At 40.9% G+C, this 20832-nt stretch overlaps 1 protein-coding gene across 1 annotated transcript in view; it reads right to left on the bottom strand.

Annotated features, from left to right (window-relative positions):
- PSMD1 (proteasome 26S subunit, non-ATPase 1) overlaps positions 1 to 20832 on the bottom strand; it is a 74195-nt gene that overhangs the window by 45970 nt on the left and 7393 nt on the right. The window contains exons 7-16 of the mRNA XM_054386267.1: positions 20591 to 20817; positions 19110 to 19170; positions 15652 to 15780; positions 14363 to 14451; positions 13633 to 13711; positions 12686 to 12859; positions 11394 to 11505; positions 10544 to 10740; positions 9874 to 9969; positions 9302 to 9366 (exon numbers count right to left, since the gene is read on the bottom strand). Coding sequence (XP_054242242.1) covers positions 9302 to 9366; positions 9874 to 9969; positions 10544 to 10740; positions 11394 to 11505; positions 12686 to 12859; positions 13633 to 13711; positions 14363 to 14451; positions 15652 to 15780; positions 19110 to 19170; positions 20591 to 20817 — 1229 coding nt within the window. The remainder of the gene's footprint in view (positions 1 to 9301; positions 9367 to 9873; positions 9970 to 10543; positions 10741 to 11393; positions 11506 to 12685; positions 12860 to 13632; positions 13712 to 14362; positions 14452 to 15651; positions 15781 to 19109; positions 19171 to 20590; positions 20818 to 20832) is intronic.

The raw sequence follows: 20832 nt of genomic DNA, 5'->3' as shown, positions 1-20832 counted from the left end.
TGATTCCAAGGCCTCCTTGTAATCAGAGGTTAGACTCCACCAACAGGAAACAATCCTTGAAAAAGTCTCACCCAGCAAGTATGTATTTTGTCAAGCCAGCATCTAAATTTCTGTTTTAGTAACCATAAATAGAAGCTCAACATGTTCCAGTTACTGAATTTAGTCAGAAACAATAAACCTCAATCAAAAGGACTAGTGACTAATCAAATATTCAGCCTCCTACAGAGACTGTAGACAGAAAAATGTCATCGAGAAAACATGCACATTCCATTTACCATGCCAAGTGTAAAAAAGAAATTGCTTGTCCACTGACAAAGCAAACAAGCTAAGAATTCAGGTAGCAGCCTTGGAAAGCATAGGAACAAACGGAGAAGAAAGATGAAGAGAAGATGCATAACTATGGAATAAAAAGACAACATAACGGACGTCAGAGATCTTGTTTTAGCAACTGTATCTACAAGAACAGATCTGAACAGTCGTGTCCTTCATTAGCAAGATGTGATTGAAAACAAGAGTCACTGCAAGCTAATGTAAGGAAGCACAAGTTTGTTGTATGGTAACTAAGGATGGCACTGTTCACGCAGTACTTGCAAGCAAGACAGGAGGCTTGGAACCAACTGCATCCATGAGCATCATCTTTAAGTAGCACAAATATATAAAAAATATTTTTACGTGTTGGCTGTGAAGTGAGAGAATTTTCAGAGCTTCCAGCTTCCTCCATAAAGATAGCAGCCTAAATAATAATTGATGAAAGGACTGTAATCACTTGCTAGCAGAACACAAGACCTTTTTACAGGAGAAAAGGGTCATGCACCTTCCATTTAACTCCCCTTTCTCTGGAGTGAAATGATGTCCGTTCTTTCAAAATTTGGCCCATGCCAAGCCAACCACCTGGCCAGCTCTATGCCCTCTATATACTATATAAAATAACATCTTACAATTAACCTAGTTCAACTTTCCTCATTATCACAAGAAGTTCTTTCCAGCATATTTCATTTCTCTAGAGAAGCAAGGCAGACAAAAGTCAAAGCTGAGCTGCAGCATGTATGCACTACGGGAAGAAATGCAATTTAGAAGAACTATGGACAGGTATGGGGGGGTTTTGTTGTTTAATTATTTAAAATAAATTAGGAGGCATTTAGTCAATGTTCTGGATGCCTATCTAATTAAAAATTACAACACAGACATGAACATAAATATATCCACCTCAGCAGACTTCCAGAGAGGAAAATAACAGAGTTTGAAACCTAACATCATAACTCCCTTGAAACCCAAATAAAGGGAATACCTTAAAAAAAACCCAAAGTAACAAAGCAACAGAGACAAAACCAAGCAAAACCAAACAAAATTCCAACCTCTAAGCCACCCTAAGAAACAGAGAAGCAAGAAATTCAGCTAATCTCAACTGTGGTGACATAAAACACATTTCATGAGGCCCATCCCAAACCACCTGATGTTCTATAACCTGCAAGTTCAGATTCTATCAGAAAACTTTTAGGTCAGAAAAATTTATTCATCACTTATTTTGTATTCAACCAAGTGTAGAACTCTTCCTAAGCATAGCACAACTGGCCACACTTGTACAAATTTTCAAATACTTCAAAATACAGTGAAAAAGACAGTGTTAAGCAAAAGTCAAGGCACTGAGCTGAGAGACTGATGCTGTAAAGCTGCTCTCCAACATATAAATGGCACACTGATTTTTTTAAAATGGTACTTCATAGAAAACGTAATTTTCCTACAACACTTTCTTATTGTGGAAAAATCCACAGCACTGCAAGCTAGTATGAGAAAGCAAAAAAGCATTACTCCCCTAAATCTTCTAGGCTGTCATATGTAACATCAGCCTTAAAAGGTAAAGTAATGCAAGTGCAGCCAACCTGGTAAAGGCACATTGAAAAACCTGGGACACTGGAGCCCAAAGAGGCAGGATGCTCAGCCAAAGCTGTTCTGGCTCTTGCCTTGCAAGCTGGAGCCAGGAGTCCCAGAGTTCTGGAGAGTTCTCAGGACTGACTTAGTATTACTATCAAGCATTAAATTTCTTTCATCACATTGATAAAGATGCCTATATATAACTGCTAAGCACTCCTTTGTTTCACTTTCCCCTTTGGCTCTCTAGGTAACCATCAACATTGCAACAACAACAGCCGGGAGAGAAGTAACTTCCGTATTTTTGCTTAGACGTGTGACATCATGGTGCTGACTGTCAGTGTCCATTCCCATGAGACACTCTTTTCCCCAATTGCAAAGAAAGGCTTTTACCCTGCACAAGAAAAGCAGCAGCTTTTTTCTTTTTAAATGGGACTCTAGTTTCAAAAATAGGAAAGATAGTTTGCTAAAATGTCCATTTTTACTAATTCAGGTCAAACCCTGAATCACATTTAAGATTTTTTGCACCCAGTTACTGAGGTCCTTTCCAACCTCTGAATGACATCATTATGCTCTTAAAAATTAGAACATTCTTCCTCTCTGAAGGATCCTCTTTAAAAATGCACTAGACAACTGACAGCAACTCATTTTCAAATTCACTAAAACCTGCACAACAGATGAGCCTCTTATTCTGTAAGATGCACATCAGTATTCCCTAATAAAATCCAACAGGTGGGGGTTTTGTTCTAGAAAAATAATTAATGAGCTGCATTTAGTGGCTGAAAGAATCTCAGTATTTTCAATGACTTAATTTGAAACTTCAGCTGAATGGTAGTTTTTAAAACAAATTCAAGGATTTGGTCAAGCAGCCAATTTAGTTACAAACTGAACTGCTAAAAAGGTTTAGTTAGTCAAAAAGCCTTACTGTGTATAAACTGGGAAACTGGATGTTTCTCTGGACTTAGAGGTGTGAGGGGGAAGATACTTAACTGGTTTCACTTACTCTTTTCATGCACACTGTAATTCAGTGATCTGAAAATCTTCATACATAGGTTTATAATATAGTGCCTATATTAGAAGCACTACAGGCAGTATCCCTAGGCTTTAAAAAGGAAGTGACTTTCTCAAGGAATATTTTTGAATTTTCAGCAGGGTACAAGCTAGGCTGAAAAAACTATCTCAGATTTAAGCAATCATATTAATTTGCTATCTCTGCAGACATTACTGCATCCAGGTCTGGAGCCCTCAATATAGGAAGGACATGGATCTGATAGAGAGGGTCCAGAGGAGCGCCATGAAAATGATCAGGGGGTTGGAGCACCTCTGCTACAAAGACAGGCTGAGGGAGTTGGGGTTGTTCAGCCTGGAGGAGAGAAGGCTCCAGGGAAACCTAATAGCAGCCTTCCAGTATCTGAAGGGGGCTTACAAGAAGGATGAAGAGAGAGTGTTTACAAAGGCCTGTGGTGATAGGACAAGGGGCAATGGTTTCAAACTAGAGAAGAGCAAATTTAGATTGGATGTTAGGAACTTTACTATGAGGGTGGTGGAACACTGGAACAGGTTGTCCAGGGAGGTGGCTGGGGCCCCATCCCTGGAGATATTCAAGGTGGGGTTCAACAGGGCTCTTGGCAACCTGGTCTAGTTGAGGACGTCCCCGCTTACTGCAGCAGGGGTTGGACTAGATAACCTTTGGAAGTCATCCAACCTTCCAGCCCAGACCATTCTACAATCCTATGATTCCAGTTTATTGTACGAAGTGAAAACATTTGCTGAGATTTTCAAAAGCTCTCAAGTGATACAAGGCTCAGAGCCCTATTCTTCAAAGTAAGTAAAATCTCATGCACACAAATAGTCTAGAAGAAAGATTAAAAAACCAGTAGAATTAGTGCAAGATGTCATTTGGTTTGTTTGAAACAATTCATGATTTTGGGCAATCTGACTGTACAGCTCCAATTTTCATTAGAGGTTAGATTAGTTTTGGAGAAGTCCCTTGGCAACTCTGGCAATGCACTATGGTTTGGTCAGTGAAGACACCCAGCTCTATTTCCAGTTTCAGACCTGCAAATAAAAACATTTTGAAATCCAAAAAGATTTTAAAGTCTAAGGCTTTTTCTGATTATAATGATTTCACTGAAGGGATCCTCATTCTTCTCCCACAGGAAGACTGAATAAAACAAAGGTAAAATGAGTCAGAGTGTAAGCAACCCTTTTAACCTTCCCTACACAAGAATTACCAAGCAGGTGTGTTGCACTAAATTCCTCTTCTTCACAATTAATATAGTGTTATAGATCACGTTAGAGTGACTTGTCAGCCTCATACTCAATTACTCAGACGATTTGCCATCTGCCTACAGGATAAATGCAGGTTGTAGTAGTTAAAAAAAAAAACAAAACCCAAACAAACTGTACAATGTCTTCCTGGAACAAAATCTAAGTATCCGATCTGTGTTCGCTTAAAAACAAACACATAGCATTAAAATACCAAAGGCTATGTAAACACAAAGAATACAAAAGCAGGAAACATTACTATTTCATTTGCATCATCTTAAAATGAGGAACTGAACATAAGCCATGCCGAGTTCTCTGTGTCTGGGTAGCCTACACTTATCAGATGAGACTACCTCTTCCTTTTAAGGATGCATTGTTTCCTCGCCTGCCATTAGTCTCTTCCCAACAATACTGCACCAAAGCAGAAGCAGCATCCCACAACTTAAGTCCTGCTTCCTCATGGCTCTTGTTTTCCTCAACAACTACAAGAGCATTAAGCCTTTCATGCTTTCAAGAACTGCTGCACGCCACATTGAAGCCTTCTCCCTAGCAGATTTGTTATCTCTATAAAACATCTACTTCTTCATTTCATATATAAAGTGTTTAGATACGTTGCAGCACTGTTCCACCATGCAACAATATAAAAATAAAGCTGACTATTTAAGATAAAAATAATTCTTTCCATTTTTAAGAAGTAAACCACTTTAAATTTATTGTGTTTTCCATCTCATTGTAATAGTCCTTAAAAAAAAAAAAAAAAAGAAAAATATTGACCAGAAATCTCAAGCTCCTTAAATGCTGTTTTCCAACAGCCATGATAAATATTTCATAAACCACTTTAGAAGAAAGAAGGGCTAATATATAAACATCAATAACAAGGAAAGTTTGTAATCTGTGATCACTGGCAAAAGTATCAGGACTGGAAGACTTTTAACAGCAGCCAAGTCAATACATCTCTTCTTGCTGTTTCAGAATACAGCTTCTTGTACAGCCCTGCATCCACACTGCAGTCTCTAAACCTCTCGAGCTTTATTCATGCCTGTGTACCATTTTACAATAACATTTTACTTGCAAGTGTCTCCTGTAACAGATGGCAAATTTTAAAACACAGAAGATGGCAAAAGTCTTAGGTTTTTATGATGTACTAATTTGACTGTCTTGCCAGTTGTGAAGACAAGGAAAGGAGGAGATAGTCTTGAAACAATTCTCTTGCATCAGAGCATTTTCTGATAATTTAATATAGTGTCATGAAAATGATCAGACATAAAATACACAACTGTTGCCTAATGAAGTCAAGAGGAAAAAATGCCACACTAAGCCCTATAGCCTGCAAGCTCCAGTACTTGCAGAGTAAATACAGCTGGTGATCCTCTTGCACAAGAACTTGACCAACTTTTCACCTTTGCTCCAAGCAGCAAAGACAACTATGGAAAAGAATGTAGGAAGAAAACCACTGAAAGTGCATTTTGTCATTTTTTTAAGTTATCTGACAAGATAAAAGTTATTGCAGTGACAAAAAAATTCCAAGTCATATTAATTTTATAGAGTCATTAACTACAGACCATTTTCAACTGATACCTTAAGAAACACAGAAATTCTTTTAATGAATTATATCCTAAGTACTGAATGGTTTAACTGGGTAATGTGATGTCTTCCACAAAACACTAGAAAATTTCATCTTCCAATTCCTAAGCAAAATTGAACAACCTAGACTGGAACAGTCTACCTAAGCCCTGATTCATGAATTTTGAACAATGATATAACTGCACACATTACTTTGCAGACTTTTCCAGTCATTAAAAAAAAAAAAAAGAGAGAGAGAAGGAAAAAAAATTTAAAAATAAAAACATTAAGAAAAAAGAGGGGAGAAAAAAAGAGAGGAGAAAAAAGTGACAAAAGAATAAAAAAAAAAAAAAAAGAGGAAAAAACCACCACAAGACAACAGAAAACATAAAACCAACCTAAAAAACACCCCGCTGCTATTATAAAAGTAAAGTTAATTGTCAAGGTAAAGCAAAAGCTTGCTTTAAAAATGAAATGTCATAGAATCATAGAACAGTTTGGGTTGGAAGGGACCTCTGAAGGTCATCTAGTCCACCCCTCCCGCAGTGAGCAGGGACATCCTCCACTACAGCAGGTTGCTCAGAGCCCAGCCTGATCTTAAATATCTCCAGGGATGGGGCCCCAACCACCACCCTGGGCAACCTGTTTCAGTGTCCCACCACCCTCATGGTGCAGAACTTGTTCCTAATATCCAATCTAAATCTACTCTTCCCTAAGTTTGAAACCATTGCCCCCCGTTCTATCACTCCAGGCCTTTGTAAACAGTCATGTTTTACTATATTCTGTTCTATCACATTTTACTCTGTTACTGTGCTGCTTTCATTAGCCCTAGCCACAAAAATGAAGCTGTGCTCTCAAATGTACACAGGTTGCATATATGTGCTAGCAAGGAAGACTCACAGATGTAAACAAGGACAGAAAAGCCTTACAGAATGTTCTGCTATGCAAACATATTACCTAAAAATAGCTGCCTTTGTGACATTTATGACACTTTTAGTTCAAATCCAAGAAGAACAACATTTATTCACACATCGCTGTAACAAAAGGAGAAAACAAACTAGGTATTTAAGACACAAAGTGAATTTGTGGGCTCTAGCTGTGTCAGGAGCTCTACGGTGTTCACCAAACTTTTTGGTGGTTTTAAGGAAATTAACATTCTCTGTGTAACCTCCACCCTTATGTGGATTTTATTATTCCATAGGAGAAACAGAAGCACAAGACTCTGCATATTCCTACTGCTGCAGGGTACAACCCAAGAGATGAACACATTGAACCTTACAGTAATGGCATGAATTCCTCAAGAAAAATGTAGACCACATTAAACAAATTTATTCTCATATTTCAATCCTGACTTCACAGTTCCCTTCACATATGAAGGATTCAACAAGATCTCTTCTCACAAGATCTTCAGTTATTTCCTTCTTCTAAGACAAGATTAATTTCTGGGGCTTAGCTTGCTCACCTTCCATCACAAAAATACTTCATTTACAACCTCTTATACCTAGCAGCTGACAGATCATTAACTTTTGCCATTATTCAGTGCTGTATCAGTCACCTTTAAGAGAAGTAAATTCAGTTCAACTTCAAGAAACAACCATCCTAGAAAAGATGTCATTTTAGTCATGAAATCTGAGCAAGTCACAGACCACTTTCTTTTTATGTCTCTGCATGCCTACAACGTTGTGATGGGTCAGAGCACACAGTTTGTGCTAAATAGCAGTTTAGCAAACAGGAAAGGTGAATGTAAAACCAGCTTCTACATTCCTACACTGGTGGACAATGCTTCTTTCCAGGAACTGAAACATGACTTTTGCTTTATAGTTAAAGAGTAATGCAGGGGGTAACCTGTGGGGCCCTCCCTTCCATCACTGCACACAAATGCAGGCTTCTGGGCTAGGCAAATAAAAGGCTTCCTCCAAAACTCCGTCTTAAAGCAAAACAACTGCTCATGCATTTTGTGAAAACTCCCAAGTGAAAAGCATTAGCATCTACAACAGCCTATCACAAGCCTTCTGTTTCCAGAAGCCAGTGATAATAAGCTACGAAGTCTTCGACCTTTTCTACCAAGTAAGGTGGACACTGCAGTTCACAAGAAAATGTTCCTCCCAATAAAGTGCAGCAGGTTTTGGCCTGTATCCCTCTAAAAAGGAGAGGGAAGAGGCAGGATAAGATCTGAAACACTGCATACCATGTGAAAGTCAAAAATTGTGCAATTCATTTCCTCATTGCTGAAGAGTACAGGCCCAGAACTATCTTGCTCCAACAAGATGCCAGCACATGGTAAATGGTTTAGCTCGAAGCCTTGAAAGCTTCTCATTTTGGTAGGAGATAATGTTCAATTATGTTTTGTACTTGTTGAAAAGACAAATTACACTGAAATCAGAGATCAAATGTGCTTTGTCACAAGCTGTTTGGAAAGCAGAGTCTTGGAACTATGGAAGATCTGCATGGAATTTTCTTGCTGTACACAACGGCAGAGAAGCCAGTTAAACAGACTCTTTGGTTTCAAGGAGAGGCACGGATTGCTAGGCAGCAAGGCAAGGTCTGTGCTCAGAGAGCAACAGAGCAGAAGCTCTTGGGAGACGCCTGCTGCCCACAGAGAGGATTGGCTTTGTTTGTAAGACATTCAATTACAGCCAGAACATGGTTCAGTAACACAGAATGGAGCAGAGTCATTTCTACGTGAGGAACAACTCGGTTAAGGACAAAGTGACTGGTCGTATCAGTAACTTAGTATTTTTAATATTAGCTTTAAGCACCTCTTATCCTGCTTTTTAGGATGCATTTACAGGATGGTACTAACCCAAAGAAAACAAACTTGAGTTTTAAAAATTACAGGCTGGGACCCAAGTGTGCATTAACTCCTCTCACACATTCAAAAGGCTGTAGCTTGGCTCACTGCTTGAATTACAGAGATTACTGTATTGAGAAATGAAGGTGTAGTCCTTGGGGAGCCTTCTAATTCCCTAAACTAATAATAATTTAAAAGCAAACAAACAAACAAACAAACTCATCTGTTACCTAGGGAACTGCAGAGCACTACAGAATACCAGTTCAGTAACAGATTTCACTTCAGAAAACAAAAGAAAACATCATGATTGTGCTCTGATGGGCTTACACTACCACAAGACCAAAGTTTAATGCTAAAAAAAACCAAAGACTATTTCAATGTCTTTCTTCAGGTTATTTTTTATCAAAGTCACAAACTCCAGGAACATTTTAGATAGCAATTAGGCAGGCGTATTTGTCTCAGTATTTCTGCCTTTAAAAGGCCTGGCACAATCACTGTATATTTAATTTTTAATTAACTCTCAATCCTGTAAACATTAAATTTTCATTCTATTTGCCAACTTCATCGAACTCTGTTCAGACAATTAAGCCCTAACTCCAGAAACCTACAGAAAAGCTCTTTAAGCTTGTGAGAAATGTTAAGGAAGGCTTCTTACAAGAAGTTTTATTCTCTCTCTCAATTTTTTAACTTTTCAACCTCCATTCAGCCAGCAATTGGGTCACTGTGTGAAAACAACAGCATACACATTTCCTGCAAATGTAAGAGATATCAAATTGAAGGCAGTAGAAGTGACCAAGGAAGATGATGTACCTGAACAGAATGAAACCAAGTGATTCAACAGCTGCCCGCCTCACATCATCATTCACATCACTCACCTACAAAAGGGAAAAGAGGACATTCAGAACGTAGTTCATACACTTGAGGACTCAGCAATACTCCAGGCCAGGCGTCAGGGACACAAGCTAATCAAGAAGGCAGGACTATACAGGGAAAAAGTTAACAATCACGTTCAGCCTTCAAACACTGTGCACAAAAGCCTACCAAAGAGCAGACAAAGCCTCACCTTATTTTCCCTCTCCATCACTACTTGGAGTGTTCACTGCAAACCCATTACCAAAAATGTTAGGATCATGTTTTATTTTTTCAATAGGTTCCCTTTTTGTGATACCAGATTAAATGTTCTCTTCCTGAAACTCTTCTTACTCTAGTGTCAGAAAACCCTGTTATTCCCACTCACAGTATTAAGGAAAGCTTTCATGACTTCACAATCTCTTACTCAGACCACACCATTAACACTGTAGACACAAAGCCAGTCAAACTGATGTGTTCTACTCTCCCAGCACTAATTTCTTGCTGTGTGCTCCCATGCCCACAGTACTTACAGCCACATGCAGCAGGCGTCTGATAGCCTTGTTGTTCCCTGAGCCACAGTATGCCATAGCAACAGTGTACATGCCAGAACGACGGAGAATTGGATCCTGGAAGAGAAAGTATCAATATTTAATGTCTATCCAAACAGGGATTCAGTAATTCCAACTTTAAATCTGTTCCACTCTTGGGTCTGGAATTTGCAGCTAGGTAGCCTCACTGCTTAACTCTTTATTAGAGAGGAGTAACAGGACAATCATCAAAGCAGAGCTGTCAGTGCCAATTTCAAGCAGACAGAAAGTTGCTGAGCCACAGACTGACAAAAAGAGTACCTGGCAAGTGTGTTATATTGCTTCTTATTTACTACCTGCTATTGACCACTACTAGATCCATGAGAATGACTCCCAGCAAGCCTCATCTATTTTAAACCATTATATCCTGTTCTGCTTCTTGTTGCTGCTCACATGACTATTAAGACTCAGTATGAGGCTAAACACACAAGCAGGCACAGTTCTTGTGTTTTTGATCAGAGTGGAGCAACCTGTGAAACTGCCTCACTTCAGACTTACGCAAGAGCTTCCCTGGCTCAAAATGGCCAACCCACCAGAGTGGAGATTTCACAAAAGGCCAGGAAGGTCACTTGTGTACCACAAGGGCCAGGGATTAAGCCACAGTCAAACTTACCTTATCTCTGCAGAGACTTTCTATGAGAGCATCTGCCTCCTCCATCCTCCCGTACATGACCAGAGCAATTCCAACCGCAAGGCCTCGCAAAATTTTTTCATGCTGAGTTTCCTGTGCGTAGCCAACCATGTCCTCAATAGCCTGGGCATTTTTAGATCCCAACATAACCAATCCCAGTGCCAAGCCAGCTGCCTCACCTGTACAGCACAGAAAACAAACAAACAAAACAATCAAGCAAACTACATTCTCAAAAGCAGTAAATATGGTATCTAGAGGATTACACAAGACGTAGGCCAACAGATGGCTTCTGGCCACCATCATGCCCAGCAAGCCCATTATTAACAGCCAAATGTGTTTATAATGATAACCTACCAGCCAGGACTTAGGGCTCTTCACTACCAACTTCAGTTTTCTCTTCCCTGAGCCAAGAGCTGCTGAGATAATTTTCCTGTGAACCCCTGCCAATGCAGCAGTATACCCCCAAGATTCTTCAAGCCCACCTATCAGCCAAAAAGGGCACATGACTCTGGAGATCAACCCCACTAAACAGAAAGTGTATGACAAAGGAGAGAATAGAGCAAAACAAGGGACTGTTTAAAGACCTAATATACCTTATCAATACATGGCATAGTGTCACAGACCAGTCCTGCCTGGACCTCTGAGCATTACTTGCACATAAGAACCATGCTGATCAGGAAAAGGTCAGTAAATAAAATGCAGCTAAGGCAACCTAGAAGGGATCTGTGACACTAACAGAAAACCTGGCCAAAAAAAAAAAACCAAAACACTAAAATACCCAGGTGTCTGATAAGGCCTCAGATGATGTTTGCTTTGGAAGCAGAACATTTACCTGTCACTGCGTCATCCTGGTATAGATTTGTTTTCAGCAAATCGTACACATCTTGACGTGCTGTCCCCATGGCAGCCAGACCCAAACCCAGGCTGCCACCATGTCGGACAATCTGGAGAAGCATATGCAAGTTTAGTCATTGTAAAACAGGGAACAACGTGACTTCAGCTGAAGCAGACATCTTTCCATCAACATAAAGCTGCAAACTTTTTGCTCAAAACCACCCGAAACGACCTCCTGACCTGTTAGTAATACCACTTTTACCATCTCATGCAGTAACTGATCAAAGAGGTAGAAAGTAGAATAGAAATGGCAGTTCAAAATCCCATAAGCAATGAGTATAAGAAGCTTTACACACAGGACAAGAGACTTTCACAGGATCACAGGATGTTAGGGGCTGGAAGGGACCTCAGAAGATCATTGAGTTCAACCCCCCTGCCAGAGCAGGACCATAGAATCTATCACAGGTTGCACAGGAATGCATCCAGATGGGTCTTGAAAGTTTCCAGAGAAGGAAACTTCACAACCTCTCTGGGGAGCCTGTTCCAGTGCTCTGTGACCCTCACAATGAAGAGTTCCTCCTCATGTTTAGGTGGCACTTCTCTGCTGTAGTTTATATTCTAGTATCTGTAAAATCTTTTTCGCAGCTGGGTGATTTATAACCATAAATCTGTGCTGTGTATAAAAACGCTGTCTAGTTATAGCTTTGACTAGATAGGCCAATTAGCACTCCCTTGAACAGTCTATATCCTCTTTTGTTTTAACAAGAGATACAGGAAAGGCAGTACATTTGCAGTAAGACAAGTGGGATGTGAACAGAATTTTAAAAGTAGTCTGAAATTCCCCAAGGAGAAGGGAATATGCTGGGAAAATACTAACTTAACAAAAGAACTTCATAGAGGTCTACAAACAGTAAGCAGTGAAGTAACACACTTCTCACTATAAGATGCACTAGCAGAAGCATTTTGTGCTTTATTCCTTTGTCAGTGAAGCCATAAGCAACAACAGTGCTGGAATACTGCAGGTCCAGAAGACAAAAGAAAGCAGACAGACAAGCAGTAAGAAAGATGAAGCTAGATTCACTGCCAAATATGTAAGAATTTCCTAAAAATCTTACCCAAGCCTTGAGCAATAGGTTGTTACAACCAAATTTTATATTTTGAGGCCCACAGGAGGTGTAAGTATCACACTGCTGCCACGGTTGAACCTCCAAAACCCAGTTCTAAACCAGCTAGCACCCTTCTGGATATTCCCAGCAAAACAAAAGGTTCCTTACTGAACCCAGTACATACATCATTACTGGCATTCTTCAGCTGATTCAGCAAATAGTCAATGATGTCTCCACCATGGTTAGCATGAATGAGACCCAAGGCATAGAGACCTCCACCTTCCTGGTAGGCTGACCCTGGAGATGTGTCCTTGGGTAGGTACGTTGCCATTAGCTGTAGCGCTTCTTTCTCATGACCCTGTATGTCCATCAGGAAGGAAAGACAATGGGAAGTGAAAGGTGAAAAAAACAGTGAATGCAAACACTTTACTACAATATTTAAATGAGTCAGGAGAAAACATGTTACAGCCATTACTTTCTCTCAAAAAAAAAAAAAATCAGTCTTTCAGTGCTGTAAAATCAGCAAAGACTCTTTCTGTATGGGGTTTTTATTAACCACACGAGTATCAAACAATCACTTGGTCACTAATCTAAATCAGGACAAATTTGGCCTGAAGCTACACCAGATTCATTCACTAGAAGAGTTTAATGAGGATTGAGGCACATAGAACAACTACAAAGACTTCCTGCTATTTCAAAACATCTTTAAATATATCTTCCCTGTGAATGAATTTGAAGGAAAGGACCACTGCAAGGTCACCATTCAAACTTACAGTCCCAAAGCTACTTAAGAAATGTTTACCTCCAATTTTAATAGCTACCAACTATTGACTCTAATTCAGCTCAAACAGGAAGAGAAGAGCTAGAAAGGAGATTCTCTCCTTGAGTTATGTCACCCTAACACATTTTTGATGATCATCAAAACATGCCATGAAGTACACTGGATATCAAATGAGATGGACCTGATAAAAACACAGCTTTTCTTTAGTGCAAACTAAAGAAAACTATGCTACAGCTGTGCCTCGCAGTAGACTATGTAAACTGGAGTGCAGGCATCATTCAGAATCTCCATTTCAACATTTTTAGTACTCCCCAGTCAAGCATTTGTATTGCATTCATATTCAACATTACCTTGTGTATAACACCCAAGCTGGCTGTAGCAGTAAATTTAGCCCAGTTAGTGGCCCGGGCCAGCCACTCCAAATTGTCTCTGGAAGACAAAAAAGAGGAAGGTTATACAAAGTTTTTCATATAGTTTCTCACACTGCGAGCAGAGTTTCACAGCATCAAAGACTGCTTTCAAAACAGAAAGCAGTTCCAGAAGGCAAGAAAGCTAACCTCTTTTACACTTTGCAGCTGTCAGCCCTGATTTTTGGCTGGTTGTAGTCAAGTTACTAGATATTAGTAATCTTAAATGAAAGATAGAGAACAGTCACTCAGTATGCAGCCTATCAGCTCTCCGGAAGGAACTCCATCCGAGTTTCTGGAGTTTTTCTCAAGTTCCTGGAAAGGTCAGCCCTGACATTTCCCTTCAAAGAGTTGTCCAGCACTGCCAGACTCTACCAAGAAGGATAAATCATCTCAGAAATTCTCCAACTAGTAAGCAGAGAGAACAGAAATTCTCTACCTCCACCCTTCAAACTGTGGTTAGCAGTCAAAGCCAGTTTGTGAGGACAGAGAAAAGGAAACAACTCCAGCCACTTCCCCTTGGACTCCACATGTTTTCAGATGTTTTGTTTGTTCTTCTCTAAGCCCATCAGAGTTCTGCACCCACCCTTTCAGGAGTATCAAGCTAAGTAGGGCAATGATGCCGTTCAAAGACCTCTAAATGACATTAGAGCTTCCCTTGCCACAGATTTACCTGAGGAACTGGTCACTGGTTGTACCACAATGCATAAAGGAGTTTGCTATAACCGTTGCGGTGTGACACACGGAATTCCGCACTGCATCCTGTAGGAACAGAAGCAACCAGTACCACCAGTCAGCAAAAGATGTGCCCCAGGTCCCTTAATGTGCTTGCCAGCACACTACAAAATGGGTTGTAATTATGCTCAATTTAACTGGCAATTTCCCTTTAATCAAAGTTAATAGATTGTTAATACATTCTAATGTATCCTGGATCCATCCTCCAAGTACAGACCGATCCTTCTATGAGTTTCTGACAGAGATGTGATTATTTCAACTGCAGCTTAACTGAAAATGCCTTGCTTATGGCTCCCAGAACTGAGCCCTGCAGAGTGTACCCAGCTGACATGTTCAAACCATCCCTGGAACATTATGCAGGATCAACTCCAAGCACTTAGCCACAGATGGAAAATATTTTCCAATACATTTTAAGTGCCTCCTGAAATAGATGAAGCCATTGACAAGCATTTTCTACTATTTTTGCTGATGAAGTGCATCTCATTTCACATACATAAAAATTCTATTTTTTCTAATAATCATTTAGCTTAACTACGTCTAATTTACCTGTAAGTGTTCATTTGCTCAACCTTAAGTTACACCTTCCAAAATAAACCCAGTTACTCAATTCACTAGCACTCCCTACATGACAACATCTAACTGCTTTTTCCTTCAATGTGGAAATGTTAGTCTCTGAGCACATATAAGGACTTCCTTAGCCAAGCTGAAGGTCTGATCTCACATAAAACCTCAATCAAGACACCAACATACTGTAACCTACAGTCCTGGCTGACTCCCTCCTTCCCCATCCTGTAGCATTTGCAGTTGCTCAGTCATGGAGCTGGAGGATGAGTTTGTCCATCCTATTGACCAGATGGAAAACAAACTCACAAAAAAAAAAAAAATCCAAGAAAAGGATTAATTTCTACAACCAATCAGGAAAAAAAAAACCAACACCAAAACCCAACACAGTAACAGCAGCCTGTTGTTAGGTCATACTGGCTGTAAGTTGAAAAAAAACCTGATTATACAGCCTTCTTGGGGTGCAATCAAACTCTTCTTCAGCCTCACAACTTCAAGTTTTAAATGTTAATTTATCATGACTAATAGAGAGATTTGTGTCCTCAAAACCCAGGAGGGCCATGCTAGAACATAAAATGATCTTGTTAAGTAACAGCAACATGGTCAAAACAAACACAGGATTAATCAGATGAATCCAAGACAATCATACCTCATGAAGCCTCTTACCTTTGTGTTTTTGAGGATCATGAGGTCTGTATTGTTGTTTCGTATTAAAAACTGTAGATGTAACTCAATGGCCATTTCTCCACTTAAAATTTTAATCATTTTTGAGATCTGGTCCTTAGGCTCTGGGTTCTTCAAATACAAGCAAAAAGAAGAAAAAAGGTGAAAAATCCAGTTACAGCTCTCTTAAAAGAGAGAAGCCATTCTGATACGTTCCCATCACCATATTACAAAATCTACTGGGTATTAAGGACTGAAAGGACATCATTTCTGCCCTTGCCACACAAGTTCAAACCTCCCAGAAAATCAGGTGTGCATAACAGTGAAAAGAAATGCATTTATTCATTGAAAACAAAAAGATATTCTGCAGGCTGCTCTTTGACTTTACAGATACCATCAGTCTCTTACAAGATGCAACCACTTTTGCCTGTGAACCTGTATTTTCATGGACATTTTAATGGAGAGGATCACAAAGCCACAACACTTTGCATTACCCTGCTGAGCTGCAGCATCACTCTTGTGAGCTACAGGCTTAGTTTCCAACAACACTTAGTAAAACTAGGCATCTCCAACACATTCATCTTCCACAGCTCTTTGAGAAAGCCTCCTTCTTCCTCATTATAGAACAGTTTCCACAGATTTAAATTCCAACTGAAGTCTCTTCTGGGCAGGAAGAAAAGTACACTGCAGCTCTTTGTACTAATGTTGGTCAGAGAGCACTCAAGGCATGAGTAGTTCTGCCCTTAAACTAATCCCCTCAATTATTTCTGTGTAATCAGCATCATGAATTGTGGAAGATTAAAATTAAGTTGAAGAACATTTCTGGCCACACAGATTGTTTTCATGTACCTGTCCCTTGGCACAGTCAGCAATGCCAATTCAGCAAAAAACGAATTCAAGACCCCTTTCCTGTAAAAGCATGAGTTACAGGTTCCTTGATGTGGCAAGAAACTTGACTCCTGTTGTTTTCCTTGTGGAATATAATTTCAAGAACACACTTCTCTTTGCCCTTGGTTCATTGTTAAGTGATCTGCAAGAATCTCTAAAAGATTCCAAAGTAAGTTTGCAAACATGAATCATGGGGGGGAAACAATAAACAAAACCAAACATGCCATGGGTTTTGCTTTCCTCTCTAGTAGCATTGCATTTAACAAAGTCACAGAATGTTAGGGGTTGGAAAGGACCCCAAGATCATCTAGTCAAGCCTCCCTGCCAGCGCAGGATCACCTAAAGTAGGTCACACAGGAACATATTCAGGTGGGTTTTGAATGTCTCCAGAGGAGACTCCACAACCTCTCTGGGCAGCCTATTACAGTGCTCTGTCACCCTCACAGGGAAAACGTTTTTCCTTATGTTCACGTGGAACCTCCTATGCTCCAGCTTGCACCCACTGCCCCTTGTCCTATCATTGGACATCACCAAGAAAAGCCTGACTCCATCTTCCTGACACTTGCCCTTCACATATTTATAAATATGAATAAGGGCACCTCTCAGTCTCCTCCAAGATAGTGACCCAGCTCCCTCAGCCTTTCCTCATAAGGGAGATGCTCCAGTCCCTTCAGCATCTTTGTGGCTCTGCACTGGACTGTCTCAAGCGGTTCCCTAAGGTCCTTCTTGAACTGAGGGGCCCAGAACTGGACACAGTATTCCAGATGTGGCCTCACCAAGGCAGAATAGAGGGGCAGGAGAACCTCTCTCAACCTACTAACCACACCCCTTCTAATACACCCCAGGAGACCATTTGCCATCTTGGCCACAAGGGCACATTGCTGGCTCATGGTCATCCTTCTATCCACCAGGACCCCCAGGTCCCTCTCTGCGCTGCTCTCCAGCAGGTCAGTCCCCAACCTATACTGATACGTGGGGTTGTTCTTTCCCAGATGCAAGACTCTACACTTGCCCTTGTTGTATTTCATGGAATTTCTCCCTGCCCAACTCTCCTACCTGTCCAGGTCCCACTGAATGGCAGCACAGCCTTCAGGTCTGTCAGCAACTCCTCACAGTTCGGTGTCATCAGCAAACACGCTGACAGTGCACTCTGTTCCCTCATCTAGGTCACCAATAAATATACTGAATAGTACTGGTCCCAGTACCCACCCCTGAGCCTGTACCCACTAGATACAGCTCTCCAACCAGACTCCATCCCACTGATAACAACTGACTCCCTTCCTTCAACCAGTTCACAATCCACCTCACTACCTGATCATGCAGACCACACTTCCTCAGTTCAGCTGCGAGGATGCTGTGGGAGACAGTGTCAAATGCTTTACTGAAATCAAGATAAACCACATCCACAGCCCTACCATCATCTATCCACCTGGTTACGTCCTCAGAAAAGGCTATCAGGTCGGTCAAACATGACTTCCCCCTAGTAAAACCATGCTGACTGCTCCTAATGACCCTCTCATCCTAGATATGCCTTGAGACTGCACCAAGGATAAGTTGTTCAATCACCTTCCCAGGGGAAGGAGGTGAGGCTGCCCAGTCTACAGTTACCTGGGTCTTCCTTCTCACCCTTTTTGAAGATTGGAGTGACATTTGCTTTCCTCCAGTCCTCAGGCACCTCTCCTGTTCCCCACAACTTACCAAAGATGATGGAGAGTGGCCTAGCAATGACTTCCACCAGCTCCCTCAGCACGCACAGGTGTACCCCATAAGGACCCCTGGGTTTATGGATGTCCAGGTTGCTACCTACTAACCCAGCCCTCATCAACCAAGGGAAACTCCTCCTTTATCCTGACATCCTCTGGAGCCTCAGGGGTCTGGGGCTCCTGAGGACAGTCTCCAGCAGTATAGACAGAGACAAAGGCGGCACTCAGTTAACTCTGTCACCAAGGCACCCACCTCCTCAGCATTAGAAGCATCAGAATTGCATTAGCTATTCTACATGCTGAAGTGCAATTGTATGTGTATATTAGAAACAAACTCACTTTCTCCAGTACTTTGGAAAAGAAACCAAACAAAAACATTCTAACCAGCTGGCTCAGCAACACAGCCACCGCCCTAGGCAGAGGCAACACCTTCCTGCTTCATGGAAAAGAAACTGTTACAGCAGCATCCCCTCCTGACATTGCTACAGAACTACAGCCAGATTTCAGAAGACGTTAAAAACACATTAAAGCTCATTCATTACCTAAGGTTTATTCAGCAGCAGTCAAATTTCAAGACCTTTCTTCTGGACTGAGTTGGTAACTTCAATATCAACAAAGTAAACATGTGACTCAGACCCCTCCACCCCCTTTTTCAGGGCTCAGTACTTCCCACCACCTTTCAGTATCCGAACTGCTGGACTTTCAGCCTGTTAAATATTTGGTTCTCAGAGATCATCTGACACCTTGTCTCCCAGTAAGATAGAAGTGGAATTCCGTTCTTCATTAGACAAACCAGTTTAGGAACCCCAGAGATTCAAAGACAATACAGAAGAAAAATCAAGCAAGGTGTATTTTGGAAATGGCACTCACAATTTCTGCAGACTTCCCTGCACAAGTGCTTCCTGGTTTCTCTTCTGCTTCCATAGCATCACTGAAATAAAATAAAAATGCAAATGCAACCCAGCTCATCACTTATAACTAGTCATACATTGTAATTATGGATGAACACTCCTGAAAGAGCAGCCTGGGCCTTGGATGTGCTGACTGAAAACAGGAATTTTGCTTCTCAGCAGTGACTTCCAGGTAGTCAGTCCCTGTCCTGACAAACTCCTCCCCAATTCCATTTTCAATGAATATGAAGAAAAGGACCAGAAACCCCCACCCTCTCATTTCATCTATAGAGACAATAAAAACAGAGACACTTGTAGGAATAAACAGGAAGAGACAGGTGAGAAAATAAGGTCAACAAACAAGGCAGCAAGGATAATTACATCCTCACCTGGAAGCCTTGAGCTCATCAGTATTAGGTGGAGGCTAGAGTGTTGACATGGAAATGAAACCCACTAAGCTGCTGTTAGCACCTTGTCCTAATGCTTCACAGACTGACTGATAAATTATTCTGCACCTTTCCTTTTATTTCACTGGAAAAGAAGAGAGGAGAATGCTTGCTTTCCCCTTATCACTGATTCAAAAGCATTTAGACATAGTTTCACAGCTGCTTAAGTCCTTATATTTAACCAGACTTCATCCAGGCAGCATTCTCCAGCTCACACTATCAAAGATGGTGCAGGGATCACATTGTGTACAGACATGGCAGCTCTGGTAATTAAAGAACAGATGGAGAATAACTTTTTTCCATGCTGCCCCCAGGCTGGCAGAAACTTTAGCATTGATTGGCCAATCCTCTAAAAACAGGTTTAAACCAAAACTATCTCCATCAATTATCTGTAAGCCATCAAAAGAAGAAATAAAGAAGATGAAATGGTGAACACTCACACTGGGTTTCTTATCTGCAGGAAGTACCTGTTAAGATTCAGTGATGCTGACTACTGAAAATTTTCTAAATATCAGGACTTTGACAAAATTCAGACTGGATTTGAACCAGTTCTTTTTAACTGCAAGTACAAAAGGGTCTATAACCACAGTATCACATGAACTCACTCTTACTACAAGCAGGTAGCAGACCACAAGCTACAAACCAAACTTGCATGTAGCTGTGATGAGCTTTTTGTTTAACTCTCCCCTTCTTTAGCTCTACAAGTCGCTGCAAAGGCCACACAACATCAGAGCTCCTGAGCAATTCACACTATGGTTTAATGAATTACTGCTTGTTAGCTAAGCCACAGTAACTGCACCAAGCTTACCTCAACTGCAAAGAAAATGCATTCTTTCAAAAACCAGTGGACTGTGGTGAGATACAACTTTGCCCTCAGCAAATATTATGTCTTGTCTATTTCCCTGACTTGAAGGGGAGGAACTGGACTGGTTGTAACGAGCATCTATACACAGAACAGGAAGCTCCTTTAGAACAGGACTGTAACTCAAGTTACTCCTCAAGTCAAACTCCCCACCTTTCTTTCTCTGATCCAGGGACAGTGCCGGTGTTGGTGGACCCAGGCACAGAGGCAATGGGGGTGCCAACCGTGCGGAGATTCTGGATCACAGAAGACAGGAACTGCTGGCTAGCACTTTCATATAGATCAAAGCAAATTTGGTAGGCCATGAGAAGGTTATCTTCCTTCACCAGCTTTTCCAAGATGTCGCTCACAGCCTGTGGGTCATCCAGGAATATCAGGCACTGAGCAGGAGAAGA

This window comes from Indicator indicator, chromosome 13 (genome assembly GCF_027791375.1).
Source record: "Indicator indicator isolate 239-I01 chromosome 13, UM_Iind_1.1, whole genome shotgun sequence".
NCBI classification, from domain to species: Eukaryota; Metazoa; Chordata; class Aves; order Piciformes; family Indicatoridae; genus Indicator; species Indicator indicator.
The sequence above is the reverse complement of the archived record's forward strand: the minus strand, read 5'-3'. Positions and strand labels throughout refer to the sequence as shown.